The 17117-nt window shown below is 33.0% G+C and overlaps 1 protein-coding gene across 1 annotated transcript in view; it reads right to left on the bottom strand.

Moving 5' to 3' along the window:
• The window catches only part of LOC129216784 (multiple epidermal growth factor-like domains protein 10), a 67760-nt gene that overhangs the window by 13102 nt on the left and 37541 nt on the right, over window positions 1-17117 (bottom strand). Inside the window, exons 8-9 of the mRNA XM_054851000.1 lie at window positions 14393-14431; window positions 12581-12617 (exon numbers count right to left, since the gene is read on the bottom strand). Coding sequence (XP_054706975.1) covers window positions 12581-12617; window positions 14393-14431 — 76 coding nt within the window. The remainder of the gene's footprint in view (window positions 1-12580; window positions 12618-14392; window positions 14432-17117) is intronic.

Here is a 17117-nt window from a genome sequence, read left to right as displayed (position 1 = left end):
TCAAATTCATTCCCTCCCGTTGATGGCGTTATAAAATATTGTTATGAGTCCGGCGCACTTCAAGAAATTCTTTCAATAATGACACAGTTCTTGCAAAAAACACAGATCATTTATCTTGAAGTGAGTACCTAGACAACATGCAAATAACTTAGACAACCTAGACAAGATGAAAATTCAATGAAACCGATCCGGTAATTTTTAAATTCACCCCGTGCATTCAAATTTGGAGATAGTGTTTTATATAGAGAGAGATAGAATGATTTTCTAGCATGTTTCGTTCAGAAATATTCTAGAATTTTCCATTCAAATATATTTTACTACACTCTGGAGGTAAGAAGCTATCCATTAAGTTACATTTGTAAGGTTGGAGCTACTATATGTTATGTTCGAAATGTCACCTTGCTTGGCGACATTTGGCGATTTCTAGCCGGATTTCGCCCCAAAAATAAGTTGCCAAAAATAATGCCAACTTGACGATGCCCTCTAAATCTCGCACCAGTCCCAAAAAGTAAAGTTTCCAGATCTATGGTAATTTTGAGCGAAACTTAATGAAATAAACGCAAAATTTATCCAAATTACAAAAGCATATATGAGGCAATGAGAAGCAAAGGATACACGTAGCAAAATTAAAATTTTGGATTAAGAATTAAAACCTCGATATTTTCCTGATTTTAGCTAACCCCTTTTAACTTAACACTAAACAATTAAATACTCTCATATTCTAACATATAATCTGGCCCCTTGATTGAAGATTAAACTACAGCAAAAGCTCAATCATAAGAGTAGGGCGGGAAACGCCTATTTCGGGGTCTGTATGGTGTTTAAAGTCCCTAAAAAGTCATTATATTTTTCTTTCTCGCTTTTAAGGTCTAAAAAAAGACTAGTGTTTTCATTAAAATCCTTACCTATAATTTTATGGCTCGTCGCCTTAAAAAATGGTTGCATGCTGCAATTTTACTCTCACAGTAGTTTTATTTTTTTAAGGAGCAAAAAATTAAAAAAAAAATTACTTTTATTACATTCTACATTTAACTTTCCCTCCGATAAAATTCCGAATAAATTTAAAAAAATTAATGTAAGAAAATCATTTCTTCACGGCTATTAAGGTGAGCGTCTAAAGAAACCAAAATCAAGAAATTTAATTTAGGGAATACTAAGAATTAAAAATGTTAAAATATTTACATAAATGCTTCTATTATTTTAAACAAATTATATCTTGCAGATAACTCTCTCATTCATTTAACCAAAAAAAAAAAAACTATCCGCTATTAATGATGTTTAACAATGTATAGCATACTCAGTAAGTATATTCATGGTTAGTTAACTTTTAAAACATATCTGCACTTGGTTTACAACTGTTGTGTTATAGTGTGTAATATAGAACTGGTTTTTCTGCTGTAATTAATTTTAGTAATAGAGATATTCTCAATTGAAAGTTTTATTTAAACTCTTGATTCATCACTATTATTGTAAGCGTTAGGGGAAAGGATAGGGTTTTGGCACTCTTCGGCGGGCAATGTTTCGATAAGAAAATTTCAAATGTGCAATTTTAGGCGACATTTGTTGATGTTAGGGGGGGGGGTTAAGGCACCCTTCAACAGAAATTTGAAAAAAAAATGAAATCTTAAAATAAGGGGAATAAGACCTTTAGTTGTGTTGGTAGCGGGAGAGGTTCAGGAGTTACCGTTCCTACGAAAATCCTCCGAAATCGAAGCCTTAAAAATATGGTTGTAGGCCCCAGCTTTGGTAGCAAAATCAAAAGGGTGGGTTCAGGGTTTGGGGACTCGTCCGATGCAATTTTCGGAAATTGTAGTTCTAAAAACACAGTTTTAGAGGATCTTCGATAATATTAATAGAGCTCTCCCTCTATTGGAAGTTTTTTAAAATAGAAGTTTTAAAAACGAGATTATAAGCTATTTTGGCAACATTAAAGGAAGGGATTGGGTTCAAAGTGACTCTCGCGTAGCCATCTTTTAAAATAGAAGCTTCAAAGCACATTAGACGGTATCCAGAGATGTATTGAACTCCTAAAATAATTTAAGAAGAACTTTTATGATGTTGAAGGGGGTAATTTGAGGACGCTTCTCGGATTTTTTTTTCTTTTTTAATTGAAGGCTTTTAAACGCAATTGTAGACCATATTTTGCTGTGCGAAAGGGGAAAAGGAGTTCTAGGACTCTCCTATGCCAGTTTTTAGAAATCGAAGTTCCAAAAACGCAATTTTATAAATTTTTCGAAAGTGTTGCGTAGAGTGGTCTATATGGGGATTTGTCCCGGAATGTTTCCTAAATTGCAGTCTTAAAAACGCGATTGCAGGCTATCGATGGTAACTTCAGAAGAAGGGGTGAGATTTGGGCACTCGACCACAGCAATTTTTCAAAACCGAAGTTCCAAAAATGTAATTTCAGGCCACTATTGCGGCTACTAAAGAAAATATTGAATTCAAGAACCGGTTATCTGGACCCTCCTTGGCTGCGGCCCTATTTTTATTTATTTTTGATAAAAATTTTGTGCGAAAACTTCCTCAAGTTTTTCTATTCCAAAAACATTTCAAAGTTATGTTTTTCGAAAGTAACATTTTAGATTTTCATTCTTATATTTTTATTTATTGAAATACAATAAATACCTAGTTAAAGTTTTGTTTTACTTCCGTGTTTACGTTTGAGTTTTTAACTACTAGTGTAATGGTGGGACTCTTTAATACAATCCTTTAAATCCTTCCCTTTCTCTTTTAACTTTTCTTCTGTTAGAAAAATATTTCTGCGGGCCATGTATTTTTCTCTAATTTGCTGTGATTTTCAACATATTATTTTATTTAAAAAATAAGAAATATAAATGTGTCAGAGGTATTAGCTATCAAATCCATTTATCCATTCATTTTTTACTTCCTTTTACAGAAAAGGAAGTATTGTGTTCGCGAAACATTTTTCACTCAAAAATCAACCTTAATTTCCATTTTGCTCACCCTTGAATGAATGTTGAGGTTTTTTTTCTACCCGACCACACATGGATATATGCCTAGGAACCTACAGACACTCGAAATATCCATTTTGACCACCCCCCGAGTTAATTACAACGAATTTTCTCGTAACGTCCGTATGTACGTATGAATGTGCGTATGTGTGTATGTGTCTCATATAACTCAAAAACGGTAGGTCTTAGATAGTTGAAATTTGGTACGTAGACTTCTAGTGGGACCTAGTTGTGCACCTTCAGTTTTGGTTCCATTTAGATGTTTCTAAGGGGGTCTTTTGCCCCTTTTTGGGGGGAAATCGTTGTTAATTTCAATGTAAACTCAAGTGGTGTTATAATTTGTTGGACACTTGGCAATATATCGGCAGTTTTTATGTCGCCTAGTTTTGTCGCTACCTTGGTGACAAATATGGCGATTTTTTTTAATTTTAAACTTGATTTTAATTTGGCCACTGTTAGTGATATTTAGAAACAATTGAATCTTATTAAAATTGCCAGTGATGGGAAAATTACATTAAATTGGAGTGAAAGGAAGTCATGTGATGCACACATCAGTTCGTTTAGTTATGACATGTCGTCGGTTTCTACAACGTACGGAATACTTTTTTGTTCTTTAAAAGATATTTGAAACCTCTATTTCGGCCGTCCTTAGTTAGGTTATTTCATCGACCAGCGGCCATTTGATACAGAAACTAATCGGCCATCGGCCGTCTTTGAACCATCGGCCAACAATAGACATCCGCCCATCGGCCAAAAATTGCCATCCGTCTAGCCGTACTGTTTTGACTCTTATTTTAGGTGTGAATAATACAATTTAAAATAATTTTGCTCTTTCTTTGATCACTTTTCCATAAATAAAACAGGATGAAATTTGAATAAAAATCTGTATTTGTATTCTGCCGTGAGTAGGTAAACGGCAGTATTTGCAGAAATGAGTTTTAGCAATATTTGAAGAAATGTGTCATGGATTCAATACTAACACTAGGGAAATATATTGGACTTTTTTCGCGCTTTTTTTTCAGCGGAAACCAAATAAGCAAGCGTGTAGAATAAAGCTAACTTGTAATAGATGACAAAAATGCGAAAAGTTGAAAAAAGAAAAATTAGCAGTTACCACCCTTTACCTGCATACGGCAGTATTCTTCGAACTAGTTCGGATAACTTAAATGCAATGGGGTCGTTTCCAAAATTTTAAAAGTATTTTTTTCTGAAAGAGCATGCTTAAAAACATAGAGTCTGACCATTTTTTAAATAATTTCTTTAAGTTTAATATTTTTAAAAAATTACTTAAATCGGTGCTCTTTCATCGTTTAACGCTTCTGCCGATGACATCACAAATGATGAAATGCCATTCAGTGTTGCCATTCACGGTTCAAAATATTTAATTCGCATCTTCACTCACGTGTATTGGCAACGATAGGGTTGATAGCAAGCGTTGAGCGGAATTTTAATTCGCTTCTTGATTATCATAACGTGGAAACTCGGTACAAAGATGCGCCAAAGAGCATCATTTGTGACGTCATAAAGATCACGCCTTGTTTGAAGCATCGGACATTTTAAAAAATCGATTAAAAAATAACTGTTGGGGAAAATGAAAGTATTTTCTGAGTCCATGTTCTTTTACTTATTCTATAAATTTCAGTGACAAAACGTACTACTTTTGACTGAAGGAAACAACCCCATTAATTACATAATGCGAAAGAGCAATTAACTAAGGAAGTATACAATATCATCGAGTTTTTTCTGAAACTTTTTATGAAGTTATCGCACTCATCGTTCTTATCCTTTTAAAACAGTATTTAAGTTAACTAATGATACGATTCTAAATTACGTACTAACAATATAATTTTTTTAGCTTTTTCTCGAATTTTCCACTTTTAATCACCGATAACTGAAAAGATTAGTGTCAATCACAGGGAACTGGAATGGCATTTGATGTGTTAAAAGCATGAAAAGTAAAAAAAAAAAAAAAAGTATATACCTATAAGCATAGCAAGTTTGTTTAGTAAACCATGAACTACAATCATATTCGTATTTTTGAACCTGTAACTCATTCATAGGTTTCACAAAGCTTCGCTGATACCTGGAAAATATTTAAAAAGGCAAAATTATATACATACAGTCTTGATGAAATAACTAGCCCACTAAAAATTGGAGAAAATTGTGCAGAAAACAGTAAGGCCTAAGGTACAGAAACGTTTTAACAATGTTTATTCAGCCAGTTAAAACTTGTAAGGGGTATAAGTAAAAATAATAGGAACACAAGTTTAAAAATCGTTCAATAAACGGCCGCCACGTGTCACAAATGTGTCAAGGGCTGGTGAAAGGGAAGGTATTAGTCAAGCATTTCGCAGTGTGCGAAAATTCTGTTCCTATCAAAGTTGATTATGTTTGCCCTCTCCGACGTGAAAATAAGGTACCTCATTGGAGCATTCTTTCCTAGAGCAGCCAACCTTGTGGATGCTTCAAGGACGACTGTGTCCAGTAGGGTATGTCATCCAGGGCACCCAAATGGGGGGCAAGTGGGGGCTCTAGCCCTCCCCCTTTGAAATTATAACTTCCTTGCTTTTAGTACTTTTTTCTTTGTAAAAATGTAAAAACATTTCTTCTCAAGCAATTAATGAATAAATTATTAAAAATGTCAAAATTTAATAAATCTAATCTGTACTGAAATGGTTTTCTATGGAGAAGATGTCCTGCTAAACCATGGTGAAAATATCTGAGACCCCCTTAAAATTTTGCATATGGTCGGCCTTGTATGTCATTAAAATAAAATTTTTAAACTTTGACTTGCACATTCGTTATATAATGTATTTGCACCCGAGAAATTCATTTCTAGAATTATTTTTGAAAAATATTAAGGTTTATCTACCGGAAAATGAGCTAAAGTTTAGCCATTTTTCATCTTTTTTTCAATTTTCAAAATTATTATGAAAATACAAATGTTTGAAACTCTTGTTCTAAAATCATTCAAATGCTTCCTTTTAACACTCTTTTCACATTCTTTATGATTACTACATGATTTTACAGTTTTTTGAATTTTTTAACCATTTTTTGTGCATTGCAATATTTTTCCTTTTATGGTTCAGTTTTTTTTTTTTTTTTTTTTTTACAATAAATGTGCACTATGCATCTCTTTGTTGGAAATGCAAGTATATTTTACTGCATTAACAACCGAGAACCGACCACAAAGAGTTGGCTGCACTTTATGCTCCCCTTTGCCCTTATCATCCATCCAACCGAGAAGAAAAGTCATTACAGGACTTACACTTACTTTTACTGTACGATTTTAACCGAATGTTAATGTTTGCACAAGTATTTGAAGATGGGCTTATGATCAGTTTTGGCTTTACAATGGTAAGTATAAAGTTGCTCTTATAAATCCATCAATTGCTCTACTTGATCATTTGCCACATTAGCCTTTCTCTGCTTTAAATTTCGACTGTTACCCACTGCTATGACCAATAACAAGTTCTTAGAATTGCCGTTTCTTTGGATCACCAGATCCACGACGTTTAAGAGAACTTTCAATAGGTGTACAAGTCCATGTTTCAAGGAATTTTTCATTTTTTTTAAAAATATTTTGTCATATGGAGTGATATGAAGAATAATTTAAGATATGACTTAAGAATATCCTCATAGCTCATTAGTTCAGCTTGAAAAACATACAGCCCTGTAACTCCATTAGTTCACGTTATCGAACGTTGATGAGTGAAATGTCATGGATTTTTGACAACAAGATCAAAGTTACATTTTCTTCCTTTATTATTTTGACAATATCCATCTGGTTTAGTTGCTGATGACAATCTCAGCAAAAACAACCCTGTTGTAAAAACTTCCCCGCCCAAGAAAACCATTAACTCTTCCCCACAAAAAAGAAAGCCTTCATCCTAAACCAAAAAAAACCCTCAGCCTTAAAAAGTCATGATATCTAGTTCGCCCGCCAAGTATCTGCCAAACTATCATCCTCCCTGTTCTCCTCTTTCATCACACCGACTTCCGTTAGATCCTCCTCCCACCTTCAACTCCTCAGAAATATGGATAGATCCTTTAAATTGTTTATCTTGTTTGGCGGGAAGCTTTTCTAGTTGAGGTGATTGTTTGGTGAACAAAAGCTTCCTTATTTATTATTATTTTATTTTTTTTTTATTTTTTTTTATTTTTTTATTTTTTATTTATTTATTTATTTATTTATTTATTTTTTTTATTTTATTTATTTATTTATTTATTTTTTATTTTATTTATTTATTTATTTATTTATTTATTTTTTTTTTTGCAACATTGCTACATGATATGTATATAAATGTTATGCATATCCAGAACTTCCAACTTTTGAAAATCCAAAATCGTAGCAGCATTTTGCAGGGGGGCGTGGCCGCTGCCGCAGATTTACGTAGTGATGAATTGTCTTGTCGACAGTATAAAGAACAAAAACAATAATGCCAAACAAATTTCAAATAGGATAGAGAAAATATTGATGCGGATTAAAAAAAAAAATCTATGCACGGAATTATTGGCAGTTCTTCCGCTTTTTTGCCGAAGATTCATTGATTGGATCAGCGTCGTGAGCTAAAAACCAATTCGTCTTTACGCCAGGCAACTTTTTAAGAGCGAAGCTTGTTGCGCAGAGACCGTCAGCACATGTGTAGAAGCTTGGTTTTCTGACCTCACCGGTTTAGTTTTCATGCTGTTTTTTTTCCCCCTTCTTGCTTTCTTGGGGTTATAAATTAGAACAAGAAGTTCTGCCTAGAACTATACTAGCCTACTTTCCCATATACCCATACTACTTTCTAGTACCTAATCAATATTCTCAAAAATAGCTAAAGTCTCAAATTGTTTCAAACATATTTTTTAAATATTTTAAGCTAATTTCTAGGAATAAAATATTCCTCACTCATCTAAAAAAATTAGATGCGTAAAAAATAAAAAAAAATTAATTAAATTTAAAAAAAAAACGAACAAATAAAATAGCAGCACCTTTTAAACTATGCAGCTAATACACTTTTTTCCATTAAAAAAAACTTTAACAACTTTCAAAACGAAAAAATAGTAATTAAAATTAATAAGGTCATTAAAATAAATACATCATGTGAAAAAAAAATCATTTCTTTTTTCCCCTATTGCCAAAAAAAAAATTTTAAATGAATTAATGCACTTACCAAAATAAATAAAATTAATAAAATGTCAACTTAAAGAAATACTTTTCATTGTCAAAATATTAATAATAAGTATAATAATAATCATCGTCTGCGCATATCTTTAAGTAGAAACATAAATGACTTCGAGTTTATTCCCCGAAAACTAAATACCTAAATTAAAACTTTAGCGTGAAAATAAAAAAAAAATCATATCAACAATATTTATTTCGCAGTTAAAACCATAGCTGCAGAGTCGGAGTAGGAGTTAATCTCATTTTGAGATAAAGGAGTCGGAATCGAATATCCGAGAATCGTACTCAGTCATTTATCCTCCGTGTATAAATTTTTGCCAAAGCTACGAAGTCAGGGTCGAAGTCGGGGAGTCGGAGTCCGATTAATTGTCGGGCACAGGAGTCGGAGTCGGAGTCAGGTGCCCCTAAATTCTCGGAGTCGGAGTCTGGAGTTTGGCGTCAAGAGCTATTTCCAATAAAATTTGTTTGAAGTAAATCCGCCTTCAATCACGGAATCTACATTGACTTTCAGTTTCCCCGTAGGTGCTAATGTTAAGCGATTTGAACTGTTCAAAATTGAGCGCAAAATTGCTCAAATCAAAAATATATTTTATATACAAGTTTTTTATCAAAAGCTTTTTCCTACAAAGTTTGTTTGAAGCAAATTCGCCTCATAGTTCAGAATTGCCTTCAATTTCCCCGTAGGCGCTAATGTTAAGTTTTTTTGAACTGTTCAAAATTGAACAAAAAATAGTTCAAATCAAAAAGTGAAATATTGGGAATGAGGTGTCCTCGCAGAGATCTTTCGAACAAAAAAAAAGTTTGTTCGAATTGGACTATTCATTTAAAAGTTATTAGGGAGGGGCAGACAGACAGACCGACAGACATTTTTCCCCATCTCAATACCCTACTTTCCAATTTTTGATTTTTCGACATTTATTTAATTATTTTATTTATTTTTGACATTTTTTTTTTTTGTTTTTCGCGATATTTTTAAGATGCATTAAGCCTTATTTCATGCTTTTTTCTTCTTTCTCTGACTTTTACTGGGAAAAAACTTTAGGCTAAAAACAGAAAATCGTAATTTTTGGACCCGTTTTTGTAGCGTCGTGATTTAAAGCTGTAATACGTAGTAACTACGAATTTGTCGTAGCAGTTGGCAGCTCTGTATATCCGTCGTGTTTTATAATGTTCGGGTCTTTATACAAAAAACGTAGGTTTATGAAGTTGGAATTCATGAAAAAAAAATCATTTTCTTTTTTTTTAAAGTTACTTTATATTGTTCCTTTTAGGCACCTTTTTACTCTCAGGTAGTTAATCATTCTTGATTGGTTACAGTAGACTCCCGCCACAACGCGATTCGACTTACGCGAAATGGCTATAACGCGAATTTTACACGAGTGAGGAATTTTGGAGCTAACGCGAATTTTTCGCTCACAGTACGAATATTTTTGGAAAGAAGTATCAGCTTCGTTAATGGCGACTAAAAATTGATTTCGTGAATGTTATTGCATCCTTTTCAGCATCACTGACAGCCAAAGTTCCCACACGAACTAGTCTGGTGCATCAAATAACCACTCCGCATCTTGCATTTATTTATTTTTTTCATTCTAAATATAAAAGTTGTTGAAAAATAATGGCACCTTTGTGTCACCTTCATCTAAAGTTTGTAAAGATGGGAAGAAAAAAGAAGTTTCTGATAAAAAAAATATACAAAAACGCTAAAATTCATTTTAATTTTACGTCTTTCATTCCCATTGGTCATTCATTTTGTTCATCTTAAAGTATTTCATGTTGAATTACAGTTTTTTATTTTTTAAATACAGTAAAAGTTTATTTCTTTATGAAAGAAACTATAGTGTATGGTTAAGGAATGCTTTAGAGCAATTTGAGGGATGTTTATAAGTATTTGGTATGGGGGGGGGGGCTTTAAAAGATTTGTATGCTTATAGTTTTCCACAACGCGAAATTTCGACTTACGCGAAGAGTCTTGGAACGCATTCCTCGCGTAAGTCGGGACTTGACTGTATTTTGTAACTTTCTTTTGTAGTTAAAGTTTTGAATGTGAACGGAGGGAACGGATAGTAAATATATATTTTAAATGTTATTTTTAAACTTTTCATTCAAATATAAATACACATTGCATCTTGTATGAGGAACACGATTTGAACTGATTAAAATGTACACATCTTTCTTAAAATGGATTTTTAAAGAAAGTTGTATGTTCCATTTCTGATTGTATATCCTCCATTACATCTATACTGTAAGGGAGGATACAGAAACGAAAGATACAAATATTTATGCCTTGCTATGATCATTGTGTTGATTTAGGGTTAACACAACATGTTATTTAGAATTTACTTTAAAATAAGTGATTCAATTTTAACTTTTTTTTTTTGTACACAAACAATTCTTTTCTTTTTAACTCAAAAACCGAGGATACACAAAGTTAAGAACCTATTTGACTTTAAAGAGAATAATGCTGAAATTCTGTCACACTAAGTTCTTTAGCTTCACTATGAAGACCCAGATTTGAAAATGGCTAACTTGTGATTCTAAACCTCTGTAATGAGCTGCCAGTTCTGCCGTCTGTAGGAATTTCTATTGCTTAATTAAACCCTGAACGGAGGATACAAGAAACACTGTGACAGTGATTCAAAAGATTATGAATGCTATACATTTTTTTATTTTACAACATAATTCTTTTAACCTGTTAAAAAAACATCAAATGATTTAACCTTCACTATTAAATATGTTATACTAGCTGCGTTGCCCGGCTTTGCCCGGTCCACTTTAAAAATAAAAATTGTGTCAAGTGACGTATATTCAACAATTAGACGTAAAAAATAAATAAAAAAAAACATCATGCAAAATTTCCCTTCCGAACAATGACGACAGATATAAAAATACTTTTAAGAAATTGAATGCTGAAAGATGGATTTAAAATGCGTAACCATGGAAACACAGAATAAAATAAGTTTAAGGAATTAAAATGCGAAAGAAAATGGTTCACAATTTGAATGGAATTGAGATTTCTTAAACTTGATTTAAAAAGGCTTGTAACTTTTTTCCTTTCGAGATAAAAGCTCATTTTTTCGACCATAGGTCGAGTTAGATCTGATGTAAAAAAGGTCGATTTTTCCAATGGCGTCAAAAAGAAAGCTGTGGGACAATTTCTTCACTTTTTATTGATCTATTTAATGAAGAAAGTAGTGCCTAAATTTCAGCTAAGCCTAAAAAAATTCGAGCAAAAAACGCAAATGACTCCCGCCGTAATAAAGTTAGAGCACTGAAACAAATTGTGTAGAACGCGGAAAATTCTACCCTTTATAACGATATGTAACATTAATATGTGCAAGTAATTTTTTACCCCCATATTCGGGAATTTATGTGAAAATTGGGCCTAAATTGGAATAAAAAAGGAACTATTCATCGATTTGTTTTCGAACTGGTCTGCAAACCTTCTCAGAACTTAAAGGAACAAATTGTGAAAATTTCAGCAAAATTGGCCGGGTAGTTCTCGAGTTTTGCGAGTTCAAACACACAGACGCTTTTTGGAGACTTCATTTTATACTATGTAGAGATTTTTTTGTATTGAGTAAATAAATAGACAAAGTACATGGGAAGAAATGTGTTGCGACATGTAACGGAGGCATACAAGTATCCCTCCGTTCAGTGAAAAAACCATTTAAAATTTTTATAACATCATTAATTTGTATTGATCATTTTCAAAATTTGTCACACTTTTCTAAATCTCATAAAAAAGTGCTTAAAAATAAATAATTTTGAAACTAACCACCCTGGACCTAAAAAAGCGCGTTTTTTGCAGAATGACCCGTATATTTAAAATATACTTACTCTTTGATACGGGAGCAGTTTCCTTCGCCTAATTCCGCTATATCATAAGTTGCAAGAAGTTGTTCCTTACCTTCCCCAAAAGACACACAAAGGTAAATTACCAACAATAATGCATGCATATTAACTGCCACGTGTCTGCTAAACTTTTAGACAAGTAATTATGCAAATTTTAGTTTACGTGAAACAGGACTCATTCCAAACAAATATCTGACATCTGGTCCTGGTTTACTTGTGAAACTGAAAGTTGGACGCTGGGTAGTATCGAGGGTTGTTAATCGTTTCGACTGCCTGTTGCAAACTGACTTCCCCTTTCGCTTTGCCGTATCAATATCCGTTGGCGTTTTTTTATTAGGGTTTAGTTACATTAAATAGAAACAGTCTTTCATTCAATGGAGAACCATTTGCAAGGTTTTTTATGCATAAGGAAAACAAGAAAAGTCAAAGAGCTCGGTACGTTTCATTATTTCCGTTACTATTATAGGAACTAAAATAGAGCAGTTAAGTTTTGAGTTTTTTATTAGAAATGAAAAGTTTGTTGAAATATGGACGTCTGATAATTCCTACTAGGACAGTTGGAATTCCAATTTATTCAGAGGGATACCATTTGCATTTAAACTCTTTACATAGGTTAGTCTGAGCTGTAAAGGAAAAATTGAGCACAATTCCGCGTCCCTTTGTAGTCCATTTTAGTCTAAGCGGGGGTTTGATACGTTTATATAGTCTCAGAAGTTTTTGAATTTAGTATACGTTAAAATGCGGATAAGTAAATTAAAGGCATATTTAGTTTTTCCCAAAAAAAATTTCACTTCACTTCACTCTTCGGGGGCCCACTGTACCTATCACTAAGTGATTTAACCAGTTTAGGACCCCCGGAGCTTTATTTTAAACATTCAACATATACATTTCAAAATACAACATATAACAATGCACACACATACAAACATGATCACAGACAATTTCAGTACATATTGACAAACAGACACAGAAGCACAAAACAATTCGAAAAAAACATGCTATAAAACATAATGCAGAGAAGATAGTAGAGTAGTCGATGGGTACATAGCTGACGAGTTCGCCGTTACAAAAGTACATTTGATTACTACGTCGTGAGTAGTGTTGTATAGTAATACATAATGCACTAAAACTGTGAATGCGTAAGTATATACAAGTTATAAAATAATACAGTATAAGACCAATAAATGCCACCGCCGCACACCACCAAGCAGCATTCAAATGTGATAAGGAGTGATTTCGGATGTGGAATGCTAGTGAAGTCACCATTTCAGCGCCGTGGCAAACGTGTGTAAAAAGTAAAATACCCGGTACTGGGCGATCGTGACAGATAATAATATAAATAGTTGGAATTGTACAGAGCCCAAAAAACATTTCTGGCTCAAAATACAGCCCGCTAAACCAACCGCTGGCTGACTGAGCACCATTTCTCACCTGCGATTTTGACGCGATTTTCACACTGCGTTATCTCCAGCACAGTGCAAACGATTTTTATGCAATGTTTTTATTGTAAGATAATGTCTTTAAAAGATTATGATTTTTCAAAATTATTGGAACAATTTGTTGTGATTTCAGTTAACAGAAAGGTAATCATTTTCTTTTTAACACAATATCCACCATTTGGAAATATGACTTTTATTTTTTATTACAAAAAACTTTGTGATCAATTTTGTGATTTTTTTTTCTTTTTTAAATCAGCAAATTTTCAAAAATTAGATTTTTTGCTGTCAATCAGCACTACTGAGTACCACATTTCTTGAAAATCAGGGTTCATCAGTTATTTTTGAAGTAAACGCACTTAGCCCCCCCCCCCCTGCACCCTCTTTTTTTTTAAATCTAAAACACATTTCCACCATGTCATAAAAAATACAAACGAAACACGATATTTACGAAAACCTTTATTTACAACATTTAAACTTTTGAATGAATTATTTTATTTACATCTATAATGATATCCGCTTCAGAATACATTTCAACTCGATTATCACGAGCCCTGATTTAGGAATCAGAAATATTTGGTTCGTTAAACTTAAGCCTGTGAAAGCATAACTCCTTTCTAGAGCAAGTCCCGCTTAAAACGAACAACATTTTTGTGAGTCATGAAATTTTTGTTTACTTTCAGTTCAACTTATCCTTTCTTGGAAAAATTCGTTCGAAGTTCTGAAGTCAACCCAAAGTTTGTGATGAGTCATTAGTTCCTGAGAACGAGTGATGACGAAGCGTTTTATTTTAACTTGTGAAGTAGGAAAGCAAAGGTAGGTACTTTTCCATTAAAGGTACGTCATTTGACACTTTTTTGCACATACACAGACAAACGTGATTAGGAAGTTTCAGCTGGAATGAAAAGATTTCTTTTATGGAGAAAATGTCTTCAATTTGTTTTTATTAGTGCTGTCATCACTCTCATCGTCTCCTTGTGACAACAACCTCGAGACGTCATCTAAAATACAAAAAAAAAACTTCAGGTTGAAATTTCCAGTTATGATTGATTTTTCCCAAAATTTAAAATTTGCAAAAGCAAGTAATTAAAAGTTCGTTTTATGTTTCTTAAAAAAATGTATGCTTTTTGATATAGACAATGCATTTAGGTTGTTAAAAACATATTTTACTGTATAAGTGCAAATCAAAGATCCTTATTTAAAAATCCATCTAAAATCCATGATGTAGTTTTCTCTCTCTCTCTCTCTGACCAGTAGCGGAAGAATAAACATTATGTATCATTAGAAAATGAACAGAACAAAACAGATAAGCAATAATAGTTTGGAAAAAATTATTAAATTTTGAATTTTAAAGAAATCCAACTGACAAAAGTTTATACCTACACTATATGACCAGAAGTGTTTGGAACACTTCAAGAAACTCACATTGTAAAGGATTTCTCGAGATATAAAAAACCAATTGCTTTGTTACTTTTGTCAAATAAAATGTATGTTCTAGCTGTCATTGTCCATTGAAAGTTATATCACCCATGCATTTAGGGGAACAGCAACAAATTCAGGAAAACAAAAATGTTTTTTGATCATCGTTCATCGTAAATAGCAGAGAATAAACTGTAAATTTCATAAATTAGGAACCTTACTATTTACAATTATTTAATGTATTTTCAAGAAAATATCACTGATATTCATGAAGATATAAGCATTTCTTTCAGAGCTACGAATATTATTTGAAGGTTTTTGGCTCATAACGTGCAAAGTTTTCCATCAAAACTTACCAAACTTTCAGAAAATTTGACAACACACAAGACAAGTATAATATTAAAATTTAAAGTTAAAATGTTGAACATTTAAAGAAATATGAACGTTTAAAGCAATAAATTTTTCTCTGCGGATGCGCGAAAAAGATAGCAATTTATAACTTTCATAATCTATCTAAACCCCAACTAGATTTTCCAACTCATAATAATGTTTTAGTTCAATGTCTTAAATATTCAAAAAGTTATCAGCGTTCTAATTAGTTGAATATGAATAGCTCTTGGGCAGACTACGAATCATGAGGGATCGTTCGCAAAGAATCTGTTTTTATCATGAATCACACGGAGCGATTGCAAGTAAATGTTGCCAACTTGCGAACGAACTCTAACGAGTCGTCGCCTATCCAAGATCTATTCAAATTCGGCTCATTATATCTCTGATAACTTTCTGAATTTTTAAGATATTGAACTGGAACTTTATTATGAGTTGGAGAATCTAGTTGAGGTTTGGATTATGAAAGTTATAAATTGCTATCTTTCGCGCATGCGCAGAGAAATAATTTCTTTAAACGTACGTTATTTCCTACAATTTTCAAAATTTAAATTTTAAAATTCTACTTCTCTTGTGTGCTGTCAAGTTTTCTAAAAAATTAGTAAGCTTTGATGGAAAACTTTACGTGCTATGAGCGAAAAACCTTCAAAAAATATTCGTAGTTCTGAAGGAAATGCTTGTATTTTCATATATATCAGTTATATTTTCTTGAAAGTACGTAAAATAATTGTACATAGTAATGTAACTAATTTCCGAAATTTGCAGCTTATTCTCAGCTATTTACAATGAACAAATATCAAAAAATATTTTTGTTTTCCTCAATTGTTGCTGATCCCCTAAATGCATGGGTGATATAAATTTAATGGAAAATGACGGCTGGAGCATACTTCTTATCGACAAAAGTTAGAAGCAATTGATCTTATTTCTCGAAAAATCCTTAAAAATGTGAATTTTTTCAACGTGTCCCAATACTTTTGGTCATATAGTGTAACAAAACAGGCGAATGAGTCATTCCATGTCAAGTGACCTAGGGGTCTCCACTCGACCATCTCCGATTTGGATGAAATTTTATAGAGGAGTAGAGATGCTATTGTCACGCCGCCCCATCTGTAGGTTTAGTGTTTTGGAACTAGCAAGGAAATAGGCCGATCGTATAGTTTTTAAATAAATACTTTATTTGGACAAATAGGGCAGGACATGAGTGTGCATATGTTGGTCTCACAATTCAATTTAAAGTTTAAAGTTAAGGGGGAATAGCTGATGGAGATTTACTCACCCATATTTTCAAGCCGCTGCATCTCTCCAGCGTAGTTCAGCCTCCTCTCTCAAGTATCCCTAACTCTAAAAATGTCTCTCTCTCTCTCTCTGAAAAACTGGAATGGAATCTCGAATCTAATTTGGATACGTGGAGTTTTATTCCCAGAAAAGCGACCCTTGTCACCTCAATCTTTCCCGAACTTTCAACTTCGCCTTGATTACGTGTAGGGTGCGGCGAGTTACACGCGTATATAATCCAAACATTCCTTAATTGATTAGAAAGTTCTACGTGACTTTCCCAGCACGTGAATTACATGAGCTTCCGAAGGTTACGAGTTTAATCTTATCAAGACCAAATAGAGGGAACATTCCGGAATGGGAATGAAAGGTGCAAGTTCCCTTACGTGTTTTTTAAAGTTAAATGATTCCATTTTCATAAATGCTTAACGAGCGTCGTGACATCTCCGCAATAACCATGGGGAAAAAAAGGTAAAAAAAAACAATCGTTGACACAAGGTAAAACAAAAAAAAGGTGGCGGAACTCCATCAGCTATGTACATCAGAATGGGTGAAACAATTGGAATGAATAGTGAAAAGATAAAATGCACATAATGACATAAATAA

The sequence above is a fragment of the Uloborus diversus genome, chromosome 2 (assembly GCF_026930045.1).
Source record: "Uloborus diversus isolate 005 chromosome 2, Udiv.v.3.1, whole genome shotgun sequence".
In the NCBI taxonomy this organism is placed as follows: Eukaryota; Metazoa; Arthropoda; class Arachnida; order Araneae; family Uloboridae; genus Uloborus; species Uloborus diversus.
The sequence above is the reverse complement of the archived record's forward strand: the minus strand, read 5'-3'. Positions and strand labels throughout refer to the sequence as shown.